This window comes from Cervus elaphus, chromosome 1 (genome assembly GCF_910594005.1).
Source record: "Cervus elaphus chromosome 1, mCerEla1.1, whole genome shotgun sequence".
Taxonomy (NCBI): Eukaryota; Metazoa; Chordata; class Mammalia; order Artiodactyla; family Cervidae; genus Cervus; species Cervus elaphus.
Window position 1 is genome coordinate 53,019,324 of NC_057815.1, and position 24,589 is coordinate 53,043,912.

Sequence of the window (24,589 nt, forward strand, 5' to 3'; positions counted from 1 at the left end):
CTACCCTCACAGGGAGAGGAAGTTTTGCATATCGTCAAGGGTCTATCAAGGTCCAAACGCCTAAGATCCTTGAAGGGTTTATGACTATAACCAGATTAATAAGTTGATTAACTCATTCCCTGGAAAACTGGGCCTGGAAATAAGCAGACACACACCCCGATAGTGCCACTTCAATTCTTTTCTTCTCAGGCTTTTCCCGGGGACGGTTACCAAGTAAAGTCAGCTGTGCCTCCATGAATGGGGTGAATGCCGGGTGGTGCGGGCGGACCACATGCATCTGCTTCCCCCCAGGCTTCCGGCTAGCAGCAGCTCTGGGGGGCTCCGTGGCTTTGTATCTCAGCCTGTAACTGCGGCAGGGAGCAGAGTTAAACAGCCCCATGCAGCAGAGAATGGATGGATCCCTGACCTTGGCTTTGTTAGCAACCACTGAGCCAAATGGTCCAGGATGGGAAGCAGGAGAGGAAGAGCTGTCAGATGGATTCTTCCATGAGGTTAAGGGAATTCCCAATTTAGATTCCGCCTAGATGTCCTGAAGAGTCCCAGGTTAAAAAAAAAAAAAAAGTGTCTGTGGTGGGACTGAGGTGAAGGGCCTTCGGGAAAAGCACCGTCAGCTGCTGCTCCCATTTTTCCAGGCTGTCCTGTTCTGCCGTCTGTTCTCAGGGGATTCAGACTCTTTTAAATAATGTGACTGTCAGGCAGAGTATCTTTCCACTCTCAGCTTGCACCATTCTCCTGGTTCTGTAAGGCCTGGCGGCCACTGCGACCCTCCAGCAACTCTCACTAGGATTCCTGGTCTCTGCACAACCCCTCCCCCGCAAACTCCTTCCCACTCTCCTTCCATTGATTAAATTTTCAAGAATCAGTTCAAATGCCACATCTTCGTGAAGCCTTCCAGAAAGTTCTCAAGCAAAAAGAGTTCCTCCTCTACCTATGTTTTCACATTTCCACTATAGCCCCTACCCTACAGTGCTGTCATTTATCTGCTGTGTCTGCCATCCCACACCAGACCCTAAAGTCTGCCTCTTACTCATGTCTGCTCCCTCAGCTTTCTAGTAGCAAAGTAGAGATCAACGAGTATTTGCTGAATGACTCACTGGTGATGTGTATATTCAACGCTAAAGCAAATGATTAAACTATTTCTATAAGAACCCAAATTCCAGAGAGAGCCTGGAAAGCTTTTGTGTGAATCCCTTGAGGTCTCCCCTCCACTGGCTTTCAGTAAGTTCCTTGAGAAAGATTAGTCAACAAACTCTCAGATGCCTAGGCTATCTGCCTATACAATCGGAGCTGGCCCAGGGGTAGTTATAGGACCCCATGTACAGCAATTCCTCTAGGTGTACGGAATGAAATCACTCTTCATCTAACAAATTAAAGAAAATAAACTGTTGAGAATCTGCTATATACATTGCACTACATAAACAAGTGTTACTGGATAGGATCCTTGCTCCCGGGGGAAGGCTTACAAAGAAGTTTAGGTCACTGGGCTGGGAAAACAGGAAGGAAGCAATAAAAGACTGCAGTCATTGCAGCAAGTGCTAACAAGCTCCAGATACCATTCTCATGAAATCAAACCAAAATGGGTTGGATGTGCAAGGTTACTAACTACCATTCCCCCTCATCCCTCGACATGAAATATCAGAACCTGCTAGCCAGAGATGATTTTTCAAAAAAAAAAAAAAAAAACCAGACCTGGTGAAGACAATAAGAGAGTCACAGTCTACCAAAGATAATCTATTACATATTAGTCCCAGAAGTACCTCTGAATATGGTGGTGTTTCTTTTTAATCTTCCTTCCACTGCATCATTCCATCATTTCCTATTGTTCGTGTATTTTCAGAGTTTAACACCATTGTGAGATGAGACCAAAGTAGAGTGAAATGAAAATCTTGAACTGAAAGGCCCTTTTCTTACTGATAACAGTTTAAAACATGTGGGAAGCATATTATTCCATTTTGCTAACATCCTTTTCCATGAATAGCAACAGAGACATTTGGTCGCAAATGATAAGACTCGAGTCTACAATTCTAGCCTAAATCACGCACAATCCAATTAGAAACAGGCTGAAACTCCAAAGGGGGGTCTATTTGGCCAGTTTACATGTGCACCCGATTTCTTATCCCTAAATAAAGCCCAGTTGTTTTATTTATAGTGCCTGTCATTTTGTCCAACAAATGTGATTTTGTTCCTACCAAGATAAAAGTATCTTCTAAAGGCTGCCTTCTTTCCAGATAACTCTTTTCCATTTCTGGTTTATAATATCTTCTCACATCTACTCCGGCTAGTAAAACTAGTCTTGCTTTTTCTTCCTCCAAAAAAGTAGGTTAAGAAAGTTGAATGACTATGAATATACTGTTAATTGTTTACACCGGATGATCATAATTCCAAGAATTTTAAAAAGCAAAACATAAATAGCCATTGGGTAACTTGGAGTCTATCCTGATTTCTAACATGCCACTAATTGATTTGAGAGAAAAAAAGAAGCATTGTAATTAAATGTATATTAAGAATTTGTCTCTTTTAATAACGATACAGATCCATACAATCTCATTTTTCATATTATTTTCTTCTTTATTATTCCAAATAAAGTTTGAGAGTAAGCCTTCGTTATCCTAATGATTCTGCTGAATAGTTTTTGACTGTAAGGTTTATAAGTAACATGTTAGGAATGTGTGGCTTTCTTTAACCAGTGGCGCCAAGCCTGACACTTCTGAGCACTGTTAAGACCGAGGAGAATTTTGAGGCCCCTCCAAAAATATTACTTTCACTGCATTTTTTATTCCCTTAAGTAAATTACTACTACTTAAGTAAACTATTCTACTTAAGTTAAGGAGGCTGAGCATAAGAATTGATGTTTTTGAACTGAGGTGTTGGAGAAGACTCTTGAGGGTCCCTTGGACTGCAAGGAGATTAAACCAGTCAATCCTAAAGGAAATCAATCCTGAATATTCATTGGGAGGACGGATGCTACAGCTGAAGCTCCAATAGTTTGGCCACCTGATGAGAAAAGCCGACTCATTGGAAGAGACCCTGATGCTGGGAAAGACTGGAGGCAAGGGGAGCAGGACACGACAAGAGGGTGAGATGGTTGAATGGCGTCACTGACTCAACGGACATAAGTTTGAGCAAACTCTGGGAGACAGTGAAGGGCAGGGAGGCCTGGGGTGCTGCAGTCCATGGGGTCACAAGAGTTGGACACAACTGAGCAACTGAACAACAGCAACAAAACTACTACATGGGGCTAGACACAAACTTCTTTTGAAAGTGAGCTGAGAGTTATACTTGGGTTTCTGTCTTTTAGGATGCATGACTGAATCACACCCACCTCTTCCAGCTTTGGGGACTCTCTGATCAATTCCAAAGCAGCTGACATTTTATCTTAAATTAGCTGCACTGTCTGCCATATCACTGGCAACCCATCTGTATGGATCTCAGTTCTGAAGCAAAGCACAGCTCTGTCCACTTGTGGGTGGACACCTTCCTTTCTTAGAGCCCACAGAGCATCTGATCATTATTTTAAAAGGAAATAAGAAGTATGGTTTTCTGCCAGTGCAAAATGCTGGCCTCACTAACCACAAATCTGGTTCCATACTCCTCCTCAATCATAATAACAATTTCAATGCTGCATCAAACTACATTTTTTCTGAGACACTTTAATTGGGGATTCAAATTTAAGCTACTAGTTTTTAGTTTAGTGTTAGTTGCTCAGTCGTGTCCGACTCTTTTCGATCCCATGGACTGTAGCCTGCCAAACTCATCTGTCCATGGGATTTCTCAGGCAAGAATACGGGAGTGGGTTGCCATTTCCTTCTCCAGGGGATCTTAGTATAGTAGTATACACAACTAGTGCAAGTAACTCAACTAAGGTGATAAGGAGGTGGTGAGATGCTTTCTCACAGATTATTAATGACAACATACCCTCTTTACTGGGGGTATCATAATTTAACCTTTTTATTAGACATTGATAATAAGGCTTTTAATGTGAGTGTGTGTAGGTATATGTGAATTGGTGTGTAAAAAACCAAGTTGCTTTTTGAAAGTAGTCAAGCAGTTAGTGAATATACCAGGCATAAGCACACACTTGGTATTATTTAATCCCTGGGAGGTACATGTGATAACTCCTACTTTACACATAAAGAAACTGAGTCATGGATAGGCAGAGTTACTTCTGCATCGTGACACAGCTAATCAATGCCGGATCTGCTGGACTCTAGAATCTGTGCTTTCCACTGTGTCTGTGATGGAAGCCAAGGGCACCTGAAGTGAAGCAGCGTCACTTCTTTGTGAAGATCTGTCATTATGGGGCACTCGGGTGTCCGTTTACCCCGGCACCAACAGCAGTCTACTGTTTCCAAGAAGTTCAGGTCGGACTCTACTGTGGCTCTGTCATTCATGTGTGTTTCGGCGTCTGAGTCCTGGGGAGGCCAGTCAGTTTTCTGCTCTGAAGCCAGTGGAACGACCACTACATGGCAAAGAGCTGGGCCACAGAGTGGGCATTAAGTGCAGATACTTCAGGTGGACTCAGGGTTTCACCCACAGCAGACTCCTGAGCTGCTCTAGCCTGACCGAGCCCAGGTTGGACATGGAGCGATTAAACATATGAATAAACTAAGTCATCCTGCTGGTGATAACCTGGAGACTGCAGGTACTTTGAGAAAGAGGAAATAGGGAGGAGAAGAAAGGAGATGTGTGGGTAGGACCTCTGTTGAGATGTACTGAATTTACATGAAAACGAAAATCTGTGAAGCAAATTGCTAATATGAAAGACATTTTAAAGGGAAGGTTAAGCCTACTTAAGAAACACCCACTGGAAACACCGACTAACATTCAAGCACAGGGAGTCAAAGTCTAATTCACACTTTCTAAGTCTTTAGAGGAAGCCAATGAGATTTCAAACTGCAGCAAAGTGTAAACCTAATTCAAACTGCCTTTTCTCACTTATTGTAACATAGTTAGGACTGAATTTCTTCATAAAGGTTAAGTACTGCTAACAATTAATTATACTGAAGGAGTGATGTCTTTCATCATACTCATAGGAGAGCTCAGTTGTAATTCTAATTCTGCAAATCTTAATTTAATAAACTAATATCTAATCTCGTAGTAATTGTTTCTAAATCTGCACATCTCATACCTGCCACTACACTCTAAACATTTGCAAACCTAGACCTCGTTATTTGGGAATTAGTGACTGAAGGGCCCCGTCACTGAAAGCATTTATTAAAATCATCCTCTGTGTAAAATGGAAAATTTTACAAGCAAAAACAAAACCTTTCTAATATCAATAGTTTCCATTCTACTTTATAGTCAAACAACAAGCAAGTTATAAGAAGTCTTATTAACATTAAAAACCAACACTTTAATTTGAAAGCACTGAAAATGGTTTATTTTTATCTTACCCTATTATTTTCTGATTAATTTTAATTTATTTGGGTAGAACAGCCTCTTTTATATCTTTCACCATAGTGGTTCTCAAACTTTTTCATCTTGGGGCCCCCTTTTCCACTCTTAAGATTTATTGAGGGTCTCAAAGAGCTTTTGTTTCTGTAGGTTATAGCTATCGATATTTTCTATATCAGAATTGTAAACTGAGAAAGCTTTAAAATATTTAGTACCTGCTTTAAAAATAATATTTGGTTATTTTATATTAACACACATCTTTTTTAAATTGGCCATACCTATATTTTAAAAAACAAAAATCAGTGAGAAAGGCAGCACTGATTTGCATTTTGCAATACTTAATGTGTGGCTTAATGGAAAATACCTAGATTCTTCTTCTTCTTCTAAATTCTTATTCTTCTTCTGCTTCTAAATTCAATTTGTCATGATTTGTCCTTCAACTTTTGGTTGAAATACCTGAAGAAAATCCAGCCTCACATAAACACGTGGCTGGGAAAGGTAAGACTATTTTAATAGGCTCTTCAGATAACTGGCCATTTTTCTTTGACACTAAATCAAAACTTGACAAGCAGTGGTTTCTAAAGGTTAGCTGCAGTGTGGAGTCTGAAACCCTCAATGAACTTTTCATACTGTTAAATTAAAACCCATTGGTTTATCTTGCACAGTATTAAAAAAAAAAATCACACTTTTTAATATGACTATGGATCCCATCAGAAAAGTCGTAAATGTTGGGAAGCCATCACCAGTGTGGATGTGTGGATACAAATTTTCCACACTGGTGGATACAAATTTTCCAAAATTCTTATTTTTATTTGAAAGTTCAAATTTTATCTTTGACAACAAATATCAGTTGTTTTCCTTGACGGAGCAGGCAGGTTTGTCGCATCCATTTTCAGTGTGTGCTCTCGGTCTAAGATGTAATAAACTTTCACAAATGACACTCTTGGTTTCACCAATTCTTTTTTTTAATTTAAACTGTGCATGCAACCCAGTCTGATTGATCCAAGGCTTTAGCAGTTTTACCCTATAACACTGGAACCATCAGTATGCATATCAGCAGAATTCAAAAAGAAAATAACATCTCAGTGTCATAATTAAAGTAGTTTTGATCTTGTTGGCCCATTGAAAGGCTACTGAAGAACCCCCTATGGGTCTACAGGCCACACATTGAAAACTGTAGTGTTACCATATAACTGGCCCCCAACCACCATTCAAGTCATTGGTGGCAGTCACTAATTTAGGAAAAGGAAGTGACTGTTACTGCTTTTTCAGGGTGTCCACATGTATTACCAATCCTGAGAACATTAATTTAAGTAGAAGGCTACTTCCACAATCCAAATTCAATATGGAAGCATGACAAATGAAATCCAGTTACCACACAAGGATTAAAAAAACAAAACAAATTAAATTGAATATGTAAATTTTCTCCCAAGGAATTTCAAACATGAATTTTTCCTTAGTCTGTTTGTTCTGCCATTTGTGGAGTGTGTGTGTGTGTGTGTGTGTGCGCGCGCGTGTGTGTGTGTGTGTGTGTGTGCGTGTGTGTGGGCGCGCGCGCGCGCCAGGCACTTGCGTAGCTCTGGAGACATGAAGAATGACACACAGACCCTGTAAGCAGGGTCCCGGGGGCAAAAGAAACCAGAAAACAGGGCAGAGCCACTTTTCAAACGGATCTGATTTCAAGCTCCAGGTCTCCACCTGTCCTTTGTAATCTCTGCATCTCTATTTTCTTAGTTGGATACGAAGCAAATTCCACTTAACCCTGGGAGGACTGTAGGAAAAGCACGTGATGCCTGAGCCCAGCGCACAGCCCACCGCATGCATTCGATCAGTGTGGCCACACAATGAGTAAGGAGCCTGGTGTCCAGAGAGGAACGGGACACACATCCCAGTTAACTGTGACCCAGCCTGGGAACTGAGGCAGTACACAATGCAATGAGACTAAGAGAAAAATTAGTACATTATTTATGAAAGGAAGAGGTGATAATAAAGAAGCCACCATTTCAAAAGGAGGGCAAGGAGGAAAACTGTACAAAGTCCATCCAGACACACACAAAGGCCGGCTGTAGGATGGACAGGAAGCACAACACCTGGAACCAGCTCCTTCGGGACCTTTAAGGCCATGCTGAGAAGCGCAAACATTTGAAGCCATTTTCTTTTTATTCTCGTCAAAACCGAGGAGTTATAAACGCTCAAGGCCAGCAAGTTCTCTGGTCTAAGCCCCCAGGACACACCCCTGACCCCACAGCAGTCCTCTGGCTCAAGCCTGACCAGCGGAGAAGGGACAGCAGAGATCTCCTCGGAGGCTAGGGGACAGTCCCAGCAGCTGGAGGAACGTGCCCTTGGTGTCTGAAAGCACAAATGAGGCACGCAATAGGCAGAGCCATTTCGTATTCTCTCTGACCCTTAAAGTCTTGCAGCATGTCTTTATCTTCACCCAAGTCCCTCCTCTGCCTCGGGTCCTAGGCTCCCATGGAATTTATAGGTCGCTTTGCTTACTGGGCTTTTCTGATGGCTCAGACGATGAAGAGTCTCTCTGTAATGTGGGAAACCCAGGTTTGATCCCCAGGTCGGGAAGATTCCCCTGGAGAAGGAAATGGCAACCACTCCAGTATTCTTGCCTGGGAAATCTCATGGATGGAGGAGCCTGGCAGACTGCAGTTCACGGGGTGGCAAAGAGTTGGACACAACTGAGTGACTTCACTTTGCTTACTGGACTGAGAACCAAGAGAGAGTCTAGTGCCCTGCGTCTGCCATTGTGACTCCAGCCATCTGCGAGGTTTCTTGTCATTGCACAACTGAGTTCTTAAAGCCAAGGGGCCACCTGTCTCTCTCGGCAGGGACGGCAATGTTGCCTGGGTCCTCATGTGACTGTGCCACGTGGCCTGCGTGAGGACGCCCACGGCACTAGTGTGTGATCCCCTAGTGATCGGGCAGATCAGTCAGTGGGAACCCACAACCACTGCAGCTCTGCCCTCGGGTGTAGGACGCGACCATTCAGACAAAAATGACTGAAATAACAGCAAGGTCTTACTCACCCAGAATTTTACGAGGAAGAAGGCATTTTGAGGGCCCTTTCCAAACAGTTCCTTTAAGCCACCCTTCTTTTCAGGAAATTTGTCATAAATCTGACGAATGTCCACTGATTCGAGCAATGGGTCACTGTAAGAATGGTTGGCGTGCCCGATGTGCACGAAGAGGTGTTTGTTGTACTGCAAGAAACCAACAGAAACATTCCCATTACAAACCCTATGGTCAACCCAGGACACAACCATCTCGAGCTGCATAAGAGTGGTGGTCTCGAAATCCTGGAGTCCCTCCTTCAACAGCCTCAGGTCTGTGCCTTTGAAAAGATGATGATATTAAGAAAAGTCATTACAGCTCAGGGTTAAAACAATCATTGTCTATTATTGACAAGGGCATATGTTCTTCCCAAATGCCTAAAAACGTCTTTTTGTAGATACAGTAAGAAATGACTTGTGACCCAATTACCAAACCTAGAAACAATTCCATTACCCAGTTTTCCCCTGATCAACGGAAAATGACAGTGACTATTTCTGGAGCACATCATTTACAGTGAAAGCCCAATAAGAAGTATGGGTGGTTCAGCTGATGCCATCACCCAGAAAGCACTTGTTGCTCCAGTTCCCTTAGCAATAGCAAGAATGCAGTACTCTGAGCAACAGTACCCACTTACTTCTTCCAGCAGGAATAAGAGAGCGGAGTGTCTTTCTCATATGTCCCCTTAGTGACCAATCTAGCACTTCTGCATGAGGGCTGGTCAGTATGTGAATGTCAGTGCAAAGCTACAGTCATGGGTATAGATCATGGAGAGGACTCACAGTGCAAGGCTATACAGGATCAATAAAAAAAGAACACAAGTTGCTCATCCACAAAAAGTGAATGAAACAACTCAAAACCCTCTCACGTCACTTAAATAATAAATGAAAACCTTTTCTTCTCCTTGCTTTGGTATAAGACAGGGTAAACTGGACCACAAAGGAATGTGGCAAACAACAGGCTCTCAACCAGGCTGCAGCAGAATCACCAAGGAACATTTAAAAATCATCAAAGCCAGGGTCCCACCCAGGCTAGACTGGCATCTCTGAGAATGAGGCCGGGCATCAGTTATTCTTAATACTCCCTTGATGAATTCCAATACACAGCCAAGTTGGAGAACTACTGGCCTAGACCTTATACACAGACCCCCCATGCCTGCCTCTTCTACTGAATAGGCAGTAAAACCAGCCTAATCTGACACCAAAACATCTGGCGTGCAGAGGGTCCTGGGAGCTCAGAACATAATGGGATTCGTAAGAGAAACCCATGTCACCATTCTCCCAACAGTCTGCATTCACTTTTCGAGTTTACATTGGCATTTCTCCAACTAGAGTCCTTCTGAGTACTAACCCCATCAGTTCAGTACAGTTCAGTCGCTCAGTTGTGTCCAACTCTTTGCAACCCCATGGTCTGCAGCACGCCAGACTTCCCTATAAATCACAATCTCCGGGAGCTTGCTCAAACTCAAGTCCATCGAGTCAGTGATGCCATCCGATCACTCATCCTCTGTCATTCCCTTCTCCTTTTGCCTTCAATCTTTCCCAGCATCAGGGTCTTTTCTAAAGAGTCAGTTCTTCAAATCAAGTGGCCAAAGTATTGGAGCTTCAGCATCAGTCCCTCCAATGAATATTCAGGACTAATTTCCTTTGGGATTGACTGGTTGGATGTCCTTGCAGTCCAAGGGACTCTCAAGAGTCTTCTCCAACACCACAGTTCAAAAGCATCAATTCTTCGGTGCTCAGTTTTCTTTATAGTCCAACTCTCACATCCATACACGACTACTGGAAAAACCATAGCTTTGACTATACGGACCTTTGTCGGCGAAGTAATGTCTCTGCTTTTTAATATGCTGTCTAGGTTGGTCATAGCTTTTCTTCCAAGGAGCAAGTGTCTTTTAATTTCACGGTTGCAGTCACCATCTACAGTGATTTTGGAGCCCGAGAAAATAAAGTCTGTCACTGTTTCCACTGTTTCTCCATCTATTTGCCATGAAGTGATGGGACTGGATGCCATGATCTTAGTTTTTTGAATGTTGAGTTTTAAGCCAGCCTTTTTCACTCTCCTCTTTCACTTTCATAAAGAGGCTCTTTAGTCCCTTTTCACTTTCTGCCATAAGGGTGGTGTCATCTGCATATGTGAAGTTATTGATATCTCTCCTGGCAATCTTGATTCCAGCTTGTGCTTCATCCAGCCCGGCATTTTGCATGATGTACTCTGCATATAAATTAAATAAGCAGGGTGACAATATACAGCCTTGACGTACTCCTTTCACGATTTGGAACCAGTTTGTTATTCCATGTCCAGTTCTAACTATTGCTTCTTGACCTGCATACAGATTTTTCAGGAGGCAGGTAAGGTGGTCTGGTATTCCCATCTCTTTAAGAATTTTCCACAGTTTGTTGTGATCTACACAGTCAAAGGCTTTGGCATAATAAATAAAGCAGAAGTAAATGTTTTTCTGGAATTCTCTTGCTTTTTTGATGATCCAACGGATGCTGGCAATTTGATCTCTGGTTCCTCTGCCTTTTCTAAATCCAGCTTGAACATCTGGAAGTTCACAGTTCATGTACTGTTGAAGCCTGGCTTGGAGAATTTTTAGCATTACTTTGCTAGTGTGTGAGATGAGTACAATCATGTGGTAGTTTGAACATTCTTTGGCATTGCCCTTCTTTGGGATTGGAATGAAAACCAACCTTTTCCAGTCCTGTGGCCACAACTGAGTTTTCCAAATTTGCTGGCATAGAGTGCAGCACTTTCACAGCATCATCTTTTAGGATTGAAATAGCTCAACTGGAATTCCATCACCTCTACTAGATTTGTTCGTAGTGGTGCTTCCTAAGGCCCACTTGACTTTGCATTCCAGGATGTCTGGCTCTAGGTGAGTGATCACACCATTGTGGTTATCTGGGTCATGAAGATCTCTTTTGCATGGTTCTTCTGTGTATTCTTGCCACCTCTTTTTAATATCTTCTGTTTCTGTTAGGTCTATACTGTTTCTATCCTTTATTATATGTATTTTTGCATGAAATGTTCCCTTGGTATCTCTAATTATATTGAAGAGATCGCTAGTCTTCCCCATTCTACTGTTTTCCTCTATTTCTCTGCACTGATCACTGAAGAAGGCTTCCTTATTCCCATAGGGAATATTCTTATATTCTCATAAGGAATGAGAAGTCCCAAATAAAAGAAGGCTGCTCCAAGCTTCTTTTATACAAAAGAAGTGCACACACTGTACAAGCAGTCTGTGTGCTGAGAGACGAGTCTGGGCTCAGTCTGCTCCAGCCCAAAACGCTGTGTTATTTCCAATCAGCCATGACACTGGGTTAAGTCTCCCCAGCCTCTACACGGGGACAGTGGTGGTGTCCACCTCTCAAGGGGGCTGCAGGGATTCCCAACGAAGTACTGCATATTAAGGCTTACTGAATCACCTCCATTCAACAAAGAGTAGACACTCAGTAAATGTTAGCTACTATTATTTCTCACAAAACCTCTCTGCTTTGAGGTTCACAGTGAATATAACAAGTTAAAAACACTATGAAACACTGTTCAACTTTCTATAGCCTAAAGTTTTCCAAACTTGTTTGGTCACAAAACCCTATGAATGTATCCTGCAGAAGTGCTGATTTACACCCACGACCTGCCGCCCACCCTGTGGATCTCTGGCCACAGTACCGAAGAGCAGGAGGGCCAACACCCCAGCTGATGCCAGCTGTCCCCAGCCACTGCACGTACAAGGAGTGTGGCCAAGACCTAGTACCTTCTGATCAACACCAGAGTCACCTTGACCAAGACTTCCCAAACCCTCAAAGGTGTCAGGTGACATGAAAAAGAAGAACTTCGAGCTCTGACAAGGACCCCGCCTCTATCCCAGCTGGATTTCAGGATGGACCGAGTCCTGGACACAGGCATGCAAGAACAGAATATGCTGTGCTCGAGGGGAACTTTTGAAGCAAAGCAGGAGCCACCATCATGATAGGGAGGTAAGGTTATGGGGAGAGGTGAAGTGCCTCTCTCTGATCTTTTAAAATTTTTCTCAAATGTTATCACATCATCTTTTCAATTGTAAGCAAACCAAAGCCCACAGAAACACCTGGGGCACCGATGCTGAGGCACTTCCAGTCTCATTTAGAGGGTAAAAGCAGAGAAAACAACACAGGAGAGGCGGGGAACACAGACACTGGTGCAAGGTCCCCAGAGATGAGGAAGGGATGTCTTGTGTCTGCCCCTCTGCTGGTCACCTAGTCCCCGCCAGTACAGGAGCAGAGGCAAAGGCATTGTTCCTCCATTATCCAAACTGGCTGTCTGTATGTATATCACCCAGCCCTTATTACTCACCTCTGACTGCAGCAAGTTCCGAGCCCTGCCAGACTCTGAGAGGCACCACTTTGGTCACTTGCTGTGGTGTCTATTGGCACTGAGTTTATGGGAAAGAATGGAATACAAACAGAGCCTTGGGGACATCTATGAATAGAATCTGAGTCTGCTAAGCACACCTCACTCCCTGCTCTTCCACCTCGCCAGCCTCCATGGGCCAGGGCAGAGTTGGGGTGAAGTTACAACTCTTGGAACACAAGGACCACAGCCTGGACCTCCAGGGGTCAGAGATCAGGAAAGTGAATGGAAGGTAAAATTTACCATTCTTCAGTGGGCCCACTCCAGTATTCTTGCCTGGAAAATTTCATGGCAGGCTATAGTCCATGAGGTCACAAAGAGTCGGCCACGATTGAGCGACTGAGTCTATCGCTCAGTATATCAAGGAAGTTTATCTGAAAATCAACATGCTGAGTGCACGAGCACTCTAGAACCAGATAAGAACCTGAAATCTCAGTTTTCGCCTGTGTACAGTGGGGATCTATGACCGTCATATTGAACAGGTTGGAAGATTAAAGGAAATGATGCACAGAGGGGGTTCTGGCCTAGGGCCTGGGCATACAAGAAGTGTTCAATAAATCGTAGCTGCTAAGACTACTGTTATGGTGGTTTATTATGTGAGATTAACTAGATCCTGGGGTAGAAGCAAAAGAACTTTCCTGCCTTAGCTATCCCTCCTGCCTAGCAAAGAAAAAAATAAACACAAATAAGCCAAGAGCTGGGAGCAAGTTGTGGAGCCGCATGACTGTTCAGAGCCTTGATTATGGCCCACTCCTTACTAGCGGCTGGAGTGCGGGCCTCTCACCTATGTCTGCAGGAAGAAAGGAAGCCGTGTCTGTTCAGTGTTTGTACAATGCGCTTTCGATATATGTGACCTCGGATAATCCTTGCCTCCCAACGGTACTGTAGGCGGGTTTTATTAAAGTCACTTTCACAGATGAGGAAATAGAAGCTCAGAGATGAACAGATTTGCCTGAGGTCACACATCCAGGAATAGTCCTGAAGTTAAGAAGAAAACTTGGATCCATTGCTGCACACATCAACTGCACGGTCTCCAGGAGAATATATAAATGCCTAGATCCTTCTAACTCAGATCTACTTTTTCTGAAAGTTGATTTGAGAAAAAAAAAAGAAAAGAAGCTGAATAGCGTTTTCCAAATTCTGAGAAGTGAAATTACAATTTGGGACACACGTTGACTCACAGATTCATCAGATAGAGTCTTCAAAGGTTTCTGTCCTGAGGAAGTTACCTTTGTGCCCAAGTCGCTGAAATGAACTGAGAACGGGCAGGCTGTCTTTGCCAAAGCCAATCAGGCACTGCCTCCCCAAGGCTGGTGACTTGAAACCAAACCCTGACTGTTGGCATTCGAGTCGCTTTATTCCTGCCAAGAGATGACTTTGTTTCTAAGAATACAAAGGGCTAAAGAAGGCGTCCTGGAGGCTGCAGCAGTGGAACAAACAGACATCCCTCTCTCCTTAACTCAACCTGGCCAGGTTGAGGAATCCCTCTGTCCCCACATCTAGAAGGATGAAAAGAAAACACCTATCTGATACGTTTGGGTTCAAATTTTAACAAAATTAAAACCCTAAAAACTCTCTGGTGAGGTCTTACCTCCCATCCTGCCAGATCTCCTTCTAAGGGAAAAAGGTTAGGGTGGAACCTCACTTCTCTCCCTTCTTCCCAAATAAATCCTGTTTTCTTTCCAGCAGTGATGGTTGTCCCAAAACTAACGATGAAAACAAAACCAAAAAAGAGCCGTTCTATCCTATGTGGCAGAAAACAAATATTTACACAAACAACAACAACAATGTCAACAAAAAACAATCCCAAGTGTGTGGGGGAATGTACAAGCAGAAACAGGGCGAGTGTCAATGAGTTACATCTATCAAAGTCTGAGACTAAATTTCCTTTGCATCCAAAGTAGAGGTTAACACTGGCTTGTTCAATTACAAGAAAGTCTCCCACGTGCTCTGTAGACATGCTGGTTATCAACATATCAATACAGCAACAGAAAAGGTACTCACTCTGCATATTTCTTTCTGGATTTCATACCTAAAAGGCGTGTGACCTTTCACACACCTAAGGTCCATTATGTACCAGGCACTGTGTCGGGCACAGGGAATCCATGAACTAATAGTACAAACAGCGTGTCTCCTCGAAGAACCTGTATGGAGCCAGGTTTTTGCCTCTGCAGTCAGAACCATTGGCCATCCATTAAATACATGTTCTCAAAGATTTCTATAGAGAAGATTGGGATAAGGACAGTCAACATTCCCTTTCCTGTATATCAAATGACTTTTGTCAGCACTTACCTGCTCTTTTTATATGGATGTCCATATTCTCCAGCACTAAACATATAGTGTTATTCATTAACAAGGAGAACATATGTGGAATTTACCTTGAAAATGTGGACAAAGGTTCATAAGCTTAAGATGAAAACCAAGTTATCCATCACATGTGTGAACAGAACACACTCCCAGATTTGTCAGGTTTCAGAAAATTGTCCTTCCTCACAACTATTCTCAGATAGCAACAGGAGGATATGTTCTTTTAAAATGAGAGAGTAAAACGAAAAAAGACGGGAGATGAAGCGGTAGCACAAGCGGTAACACGCTGGACCACAGCTGGGCTTCTGACCTGGACGACAGCCAGTCCAGGGTGGACAAGGACCTAGAAGCTGGAGGGCTCCTAAAGGGGCTAGAGACGGAGTCCCTGACCTAGCTGACCATCGGGAGAAGAGTTTGAGAATTCTATTAGACACATGGGGGATGAGTCTGTGTAGGTATATACAAACTGAACAAACAAAGACAATGACAAATCTCAGGAAAAACAAGTTTTAGAATCAACAAAATGACTTTCATAATAAAAATACTAAGTGCTAAACCAAAAATTGTGAAATAACCATACTGGAGGGGTGGGGATGGAGGTTGTAGGGGTCATGAGCTAAATTCAGAGAGTTAAGTCCTGGTCTTCCACAGTAAGAAGTCAACAGATAAGGTCTCAAATCGTGGACCGAGATAGGTAGTGTAAGTACGTTGCTTAGAGATACGAAGCGAATATACAAAGCAAGGGCTGAAAGGTTGCAGGCAGCTGTCCTAAGGAGGACTGGGAGGAGGGGGGGGAGTGGGAGATGGAGCAGGGCGGGCAGGGTACAGCTGCTTTTCCTTAAAGGCCATGCCTGGGGTTTGATTGGGCTTACACATGAAGCACATCTATTACTTTATTAAATTAAATAAGCAGCCAATCCAAAGCTATCCCGAACAATCATGGAGTTTCGTGAGGAAAGAACTATAAAGGGAAACAAAAACACACACAGTCGTGCTCCAGGATGTTTATTCTAGTTGGCCGCAAGTTCCCTGGACCCAAAACGAGGGTGAGATCAGAGCCTTCCTCCGGCTCAAGACACTCAGGATGACCGAGCAGGAGCTCGGACCCTTGTCTGCCTGTAGGGTTTACCAGAAAGCCTGACATTGACCCGGGGCAAATCCTACTGGGCAGAGACGACTCCCACTCAGCTGCCCCTGCCACAAATCTAATACACAGATTCCTATTTCAACTTGGGGAAACGTTCATTTTCTTCTTTGATTGCATAATCCCTCCAGTTATTCTTCACAGCAGTTGTAAACAGTGACAAAGGTAAATGTAATCCTAAAATCTCCACAGAGTGACTTGCAAAGGGCTATTTAGCTACCCTGGGGGATTAACAAAGGATGTTCACCCCTCCTCTAAGGTAGTTCTAAGAGGTCACTTTCCTTCCTGGTCTCTGCCTCTCCTTCTCTCTGCTGCTTAGGGAAGTTGCCGGGGGCAGGGGGGCAGAGGGCCAAACACTGGACTCAAGCACCGGAGTCAGACGGGGTCTGGGTCTGAATCCTGGCGCCGGCCTTGCTTCCTAGCTGAGTCATCTGGGAGGGTGCTTCCATCCCTCTCCACATCCGTAATCCAGGGATAATAATAGTATCTACCTCGAAGGAGTGTCACGAGGCTTAAAGGAGATCACACATGGAAGATCCACAACGCTGTACCAAGCATGCAATTCTTCATTATTATTATTGTTGCTATTATTATTTCCCCCAATAGTCATGATGTGTCTGTACTCTGGGTGAGATTACCTGAAATTATGTCTGTTCCTTGACTGTATTAGGTCCTACCTATACTGTAAGGTGGCTGGGGTGCAGGTGACATGCACTCAAGGCCTTGAGGGATCTGGCCCCTGAATTTCTCCCAGTGAAGAATGCAAAGTCTGTCCTGGCAAGTGGGGCTGGGGCAGATGAGACAAACCAGAACAAACAACTCCCAGAATGGCCACTAGAGTTTAATTTTCTTTTCTCTCTCTTTTTTTTTTCCCCAAAGAGCTGCTAATTCATTCTAATCCAGAGCCCTCTGATGAGGCAGTTCACTTTTTTCTGCAAAAGGAAAGGAAAAGCCCCAAGAATCTGCTGGCGCTTGGCATCTCAGAGGCTCCCATGGACACGCCCCAGCGCTGCACTATACAGTCTGAACTGAAGATGGCGGTGTTTCCCTAAACTTGTTCCAAAAATTCCAAGTATTTGAAGAACGCTGTAAAACCTTAAAAAATGACTGCTGTCAAATAATACCAGGAGAAAAATTATAATCCACTTAGGAATTTAAAGAAACCAAGACAAATAACTCATGTCAAGGGATGCTAATGTACAAGTTGAAACAGGACAAGGACAAATCACCTACATTTGCTTCCTGTTAAGTTCCTGCCTGGACAGTCTGCTCAGACGCCCCCCAGAGCAGCCTGGGCAAACTGCGATGACCCCGGGGCCCTACAGGGGCAGGCAGTGGCTGCAAGACCAGGCCAAGGGGAGTGACCTGCATCTTTGGCACCTGTTGGGGTAGGAGGGCTGGGGGGCTTGCTCACGATCCAGCAGGCTCTCTCCTCAGCTTCTGCTCAGAGGCACCAGCCCTGCTCTGGCCACTTGGCCCCGAGGTGCTGGTCGCTCTCTTCCCTGTGCTGTTCCCAGAAAGAAACATCACTGGAAACAAGAAACAAGGAACAAATAAGTCCTTCCTTCCTGGACCTCACTCCAGGATCACCAGCTCACTCCACCTCCCCATTCCAGCACCATCTCCAGAGAGTGGCCACTGTGCTCTTAGAAGGGAGTCTTCCGCACACAAGTGTAGCTATGAGAACCCACTGGCTGACTGCAGGGACCGCGACCAGGAAGGCACGCGGGCGGGGTGCTGACCTGCCAAGGAAAGCAAGTGGAGCCTGGCTGGGCCTCTGTGAAACGCCCATAAAACCCAGCTCTCCAGATGCTTTCAATTGCCTCATCCCCAGATGGTCATGAATAAAGAGGTGAGCGTCCAGAGAAGCTCAGACATGGACGGCAAACCACCCACCTTTGCTACGAGAGGGTGAGACTGGCATGGAGAAGCTGACGGGAGAGCGCGCAGTCATGCAGGCCAGGGCGACCACAGCGACCCGTCACCTCCAGCACCAGAGAACCCTCCGTCTCCTGTGTCCTACTGGAAGGCAACGCTTGGTAAGACGTAGGAGAAAAAGCGGGGAGAGGCATAGACAGGGCACAGCCACCCATCAGACCCGCTGCAGTCTTCCTCTCTCGATCGGGAAGGACAGATGTGCTCTCAGACCATTTATTCAAAGCACGTGGTGCATACATTAAGAACACGGGTTGGAATCCAGGCTCCGCTATTTCTGGGCTGTGTGTGGCCTGAGGCAAGTTGCCTAACCTATCTGGGCCAGGGTAGCCTCATCTGCACACAGAGGTGACACCTGGCCTGCTTATCTCACCGGTCAATGGGAAGGTCAAATGAAACTGTAAATATGACAGTTCTGTGTGAGCCTTAGGAGCTCACAGATGCTAGTATGCAGGTTAATCATTAGTGAGAGTCACACAAAAACCATGAACTGGGGGAGAGAAAGAGCCTCCTTTCTGAAGGACCAGAAACCAAATCTGCCCAAAGAGCTGTTTCCCCGTGAACACTCGACCCTGCTCTGAGAGGCAGCGACTGCCTTAGCAAGCACTGCGGGGCTTGGAAGCTCCTCCAGAGAAAACCTGCCATCTTTCACTCTACCCAGGATATAGAAGAGGATCCTCCCATAATCTAGAATCTAATAAACCCTGCTTCTGATCTCACCTCTCTGGTCAAATCCCCACACAAGCCAACTCTTCTTTCTGCCACTGGTCTCACCAATGTCCTATCTTCTGAGTTGCCCTGGTCACCTTTTCCAAACCAAAGTCAACATCTGTAAGATCTGACAAAGAAATTGAATTGATCTGTGAATTGAGGCCTTTGAAAGAAGCAAGAAAAACATGAAATCATTCTTAGGCCCACTTTTAACCAGCTGCCCAATATGGAAAAGAATTAGGTTATCGGCAGAATGTATTTGCAGAACTTGAGTGCAAGGCTCCCCCAGAGGATAGAACTTGGGCCCCCCTCCCCAGGCTGTGAAGACTGCTGACTCACTCCCCATGTTCAGGAGGTCCCAGGCTTTTCTGCCGCTCCATTCATTTAGCATTAAAGATTAGGAAACAGATCACTCCAGATTGCAAAACTCCTCGCCTTCCAGTTGAGGACCTGCCATCGTCCACCATTCAGGGATTCTCTCCTCCTGTGAAGCCAAGTCAAGTGTCTTTACTTTTCTTTCTCCAAAAGTCCTGATCACCTTCTTTCACTGGCTGCGCCAGGGTGAAGGGCCCTGCTGCATCTAGCCTGGGCTTGAGGAGCTCGAGACTTTGAAGGGCAGCTGTTTTTGCATTTGAGTAATTTTTAATTTCTTCAAAAATACAGTGACATTAAGAATACAAAGTAGAGTCAAACTCTGGCTCAGTCTCCTGCTGGTGGTGGAACTTGATCACATTCCTTAATGTTCCCGAGCTTCCGTTTTGTTACTGAGAGACTGGACGTGAGAAGAGTATCTGGGTCAAATGCTCGGAACGTGGTGCTCACAACACAGGTCAGCAAGAGCTGGAGGTTACCCTGATGGCTGTAACTCAGGGAGGTTTTCCCTAAGTGAGCCGAGGTGTGCGCTCCCTGCTCAGGTCTGTTCCTGCGACCACATCACAGAACTTTGCTTCTTCCCCAAGGCAGAGCTTCTTCAAAATCTAAAGAAAGCAAACTCTGACCCCACCCTCTCCATCCCAAAGGTTGCCCTTCTCTGGCTGTGTAACTCCTACCTAACTGAACCCCTCACACACTCTCTCCTGAGATCACGGTTGACATTAAACACACTGCCTTTGCCTCAAAGATGTAGCTGAGCTGCCGGGCAGCTGGAGGAACCTGCTCTGCCCCAGGGAGCGGGTAGAGGGAGCTCACTATGTTTTCCCTAGTGGTTCAGATGGTAAAGAATCCTCCAGCAAGGAAGAAGACCCAGGTTCAATCCCTAGGTCGGGAAGATCCCCTGGAGAAGGAAATGGCAACCTAATCCAGTATTCTTGCTTGGAGAATTCCATGGACAGAGGAGCCTGGTGGGCTACAGTCCATGGGCTCGCAAAGAGTCGGACATGACTGAGTGACTAAAACTTCAAACTTTCAAAACTAGGCTTTAGCAGGAAAACCAGTCCTCATGCACACTCGGGATTCGGCTTACAGCCCACGAAGGTCAGGTTTTCACCTCTCTGAAGCAGCAGCTGTTGAAGTCGGTCTCCAGGAATTGGGCCCTGATGACAGGTGAGGAGGCCCTTTTAAAAGAGCCCACCCTAGGTGGAAGATCTCGCACTTAACACTGAAAGTCCTTTGACACGCAACACTGAAATCCTGTAGAAAGTGTGTCTTTAAGCATTACTAACCACTTCCAAAATAGTCTTTGTTTTTTAGATCTTCCTTTCTTCACCCTCTGCTGTTTTTCTCTTAGGTTCTAGTAGAGCCAAAGGTAACAGAGGGACTGACTTGCTGGTTCTCCACCAATATAAACAACCACTGACAGGGGCAATGTCTGGTTTTCAGAGCCAGCAGGGGGCGCTCATCCCCTGGATTAGTCTTCCCTTGGCTTCTTGTAGATTCTGGCTGGCCACAGGTACTCACCAGATGCAAACGAACCCAACAAGTTTTGGTTACTGGAATCAACATGCCTAGCTCAGAATCCCATTTCCAACGTCAGCTGTCGGTTGAACACTGGGCAGTCTATGTCAAAGGGCTGGGTAAGACAATGCATCGTGCAGGCTATCACCAGTATGACTACTGATAGGGGAGGGAGAGCTGAGAAGAATCTTTAGGGTTGGCAGTGGTGCTACATGTGGTAAACGGAAGAGTGAATTTCCAGAATACCTGGGACTAAGAGAGACAGCTAATTGAAATGGAAGAGAATTCACAAGACTTTTTAAAGCATTCTGACATGTCTTCTAAGCACCAGCTTCTCAAATAATATAATATGTGCTTTATTTTGCAAACATAAGGTGCTGTTACAATGAACATGTAAAGGCCCTTGAGGTCAAAGGTCACACTGAAAAAATGTGTGGTATGGGAATGGTTTCACTGGCTCTCAAACTTTCAGAGCCGTCTAAAATAAATTCAGCTGGTACATTTATTTAAAAAAAAAAAATACGAGTATGCCATCCTTAAAATTTAACATCAAACATTAAGCAAGTTAATTTGATAAGGAAGCCAACAAAGGGATCAATAATTATGGGTCCTAAACAAACTTGACTTTGGATCCTGCAAATCTCTGTCTGCACACAGACATGTACACACATTTCCCCTTACGTCTCTGTAATAGCTCAGGCTCACGGGCATCAAAGGGCTATGGGTAGTCCTGGCAAAGACCAAACAAATAAGTTAATGAGTGTGGTACAGTGTGATTTTTTTCTATCCATATCACAGCCCAAAGAGGTAGGGAATTCTAGTTCTTTCTATAGAAGAGGCTTGGAGAGGTCGCTGTCAATGGCTGTGGCCAGGTCTGAACCTTCTCTGCCCATATGGTCCCCCAGGAGGATACAAGGCAGGAATGCACACCTGAGGAGCAACAAAGCCAGGAGGAGGAGAACCAAGATTGCTGGTCCAGGGTGACACCCTTTGTCCCAGCTACTCTGGAAATGCACTCTCTAGTTAACCACATTTATCATTGTCACCACTGAAGTCATGTGTTGCAGTTCTAAAGAGTTAAGCCTTTCATTCATCAGTAAAAGGTCTACTCTAGCTGAACCAGCCAGACTCTTAATTCTGAATGTACATGAAACACACATATCTGGACACTACTCCAAGTGCTTGGTGGGTCCGGCCTTTCTAAACTATTCATTAGCTTTCACCTCCTGCTTTATCTACACCAGAGTCATTGCCTCTGGAATGCTCTTCTCCCTTACGCTTCCTGGCCCATATGGATCCTCTACCTCGTTGTATAAGGGCTGCTTCCTCCACAAAGCCTGCCCAGTCTCCTGTCCACTCACAGCACCCCTAGCCGTCACACTTCCCAGTGACCCTATGGGGGATGACTGCCTCACCCACTAGACGTCAGTCTCCACCAGGGCAGAGCTGCTGGTGGGCTGGGCAGCACCAGAAGGCCCCTTCTTGGCACAGCACCCTGAACACGCGGGTGCTCATACCTGTTTATAGGATGGACAAAAGGAACCTCTCGGCGATGCACAGGGTGGAGCCCAATTACCACTAACAACCAGAAGAAGAGGAAATGGGCATTCTGGGCCCCAGAAGGTCTGTAACTGAGGAGGACGGTTACCATGAGGATGCTTCATAAACTTCTTAAATTAAAATTTAAAAAATTTTTTCTGATAAAACATCATATTTAGTCTTTTAACAAGGATAACAACTAACATCTTGGGACTTGTGCTTCCTAGTGTCTTGGGGTTCTATTTCTAAAAAAGAAATGTTTACAAGTAAACAGGTTTGCTCACCCAAGAGTACAGACCGAACGCACAGTTCAAGACCTTCACCACTGGTGGTGGTTCACAGGCTAGTGAAAGAGTATACTGAAACAAGATCTGGGCTCCGGGTCCTCCTGCTCATTGGCTAAATATTCTACATCTTTTAATGGGTCTTGGCCTCAGTTTCTTCACCTGTAAAATGGGTAAAACAAAATCTACTCCACTAGCACTTGGAGGACAAAATGACATAACCAATGACAATGCACTCTGAGCGACGAGGTGTCACACAAACATGAGCTACTCAGAGCAGAAGCATGAACTGAGCCAAAGCCCAGCCTTCAGCCAAAGAAACATCTACACTTCCCTGAAAGAGGAGGAAGCAAAGAGTCACAAAGGTCATCTTCTTGGGTGTTTATTTCAATGCTCCCACAGACCAGGATTTAGGCTCTCACCATCACCCTTCCGGTAAAGCCACTCTGACACTTGGAAGAGTGACCCAGCAGGCTGGTCTTCTCTTCCCTATTGTCAATACTCTCCTCTTCTTTTGCCTGCCTCGACGGGTCCAATGACTACCTCTCTTTCTTCATTTTATCCTAATTTTGGAGCAGACTTTATTTTTCTACCAGCATTCACAATTCATAGGCAGAAATGTCAGGGGGCCACATGTGGGTTCCTGAGTGTCCACTCTGGTGATGGCTGGTGGAAACCCTTCTAACTCGTGGCGTCTTCCTGTCCTACCCTCAGAGGCTTTCCACTGAGCCAAAGCACAGACGTTTCGGGGAGAAGTCACCTCCTCTTATTCACATCCAAGTTATTTACAACAGATGATGAACTCACTCGTGATGCTTTCTCCTGGTAACAGAATGGCAGCAAGGCAGCAGACAGACAGACAGCGTGGCCCCTGTGTACTTTTGGTAGCCGTCAAGATCAGCCGGGTGGGGTGAGGTAGAGAATATGGAAAGGAGTTGGTAAAGATCCCAAAGACAAACTCATGATTCCTTCCATTTTTGCCTTGGGCTCACCCACACACAGATGCAATGCTCGTACTCACAGCCAAGGAGTGGGAGTGAAGAAAGGGTCTTGGGCTTGCCGGGTGGAAAGAAGGGAGGCTCACATATGTAGGGGAAATGGTGGGCCCAACTGAGGACAGTAGGAGGACGGGCACTAGATGGGGTGGGGAGATGGGAAGGAAGAAAAATGACAAATAGGGTCCAGATGCTGACTTAACGGATATTTATGGTATTAAGATGCATCGCATTCTATGTCAGACTGCTAAAGTACTACCCTGTTACTTCTCCTTCAGAAGCTAAGAATTTGCTATCTTGAGAAAACACAGCTTTGAAAAGAAGTATGAATAATGGCTAAATAGGCTTGAGTTTTACAGACATGAATTTGAATCTCTAATCCATCAGATACTAACTGTGTGACTATGGAGAAATTACTTAACCTCTCTGTTTTCTCATGTATTAGACAGCACCTATCCTTATGGGGCTGTTTAAGAGTAAAATGTGATCATATCTATTAATCATCTTGCACAATACCAGCCACAGGTCAGGGCTCAAAAAATGTTGTTGTTATTCAGTCACTCAGTTGTATCCAGCTCTTTGTGACCCCATGGACTGCAGCACCCCAGGCTTCTCTGTCCTTCACTATCTCCCTGAGTTTGCTCAAACTCATGTCTATTGAATTGGTGATGCCATCCAACTATCTCATCCTCTGTCCCCTTCTTCTCCTGTCCTCATTCTTTCCCAGTGTCAGGGTCTTTAAATGCAAGAGTCTCTTAAGTTTTTACTCTTCTGATCTAGTAATTCTTGGAGTTTGCAGTCCAGAGCATCCATAACCATTTAGCTCTAAAGTTTTACATATTTGTCAACAGAAATACCTTTTTACTTCATTGGAGGGCTGCTCGGCCCTCCTTACTCAGGTCTGCTTTCACACAGGGTATCTGATCTGTCAGACC

The 24,589-nt window shown here is 44.7% G+C and overlaps 1 protein-coding gene across 9 annotated transcripts in view; it reads right to left on the reverse strand.

The window, feature by feature from the left end:
• The window catches only part of TEAD1 (TEA domain transcription factor 1), a 265,732-nt gene that overhangs the window by 33,744 nt on the left and 207,399 nt on the right, over nt 1-24,589 (reverse strand). For all 9 annotated transcript variants that reach the window (XM_043902789.1, XM_043902797.1, XM_043902807.1 and 6 more), the window contains one exon: nt 8,433-8,606. In XM_043902789.1, coding sequence (XP_043758724.1) covers nt 8,433-8,606 — 174 coding nt within the window. The remainder of the gene's footprint in view (nt 1-8,432; nt 8,607-24,589) is intronic.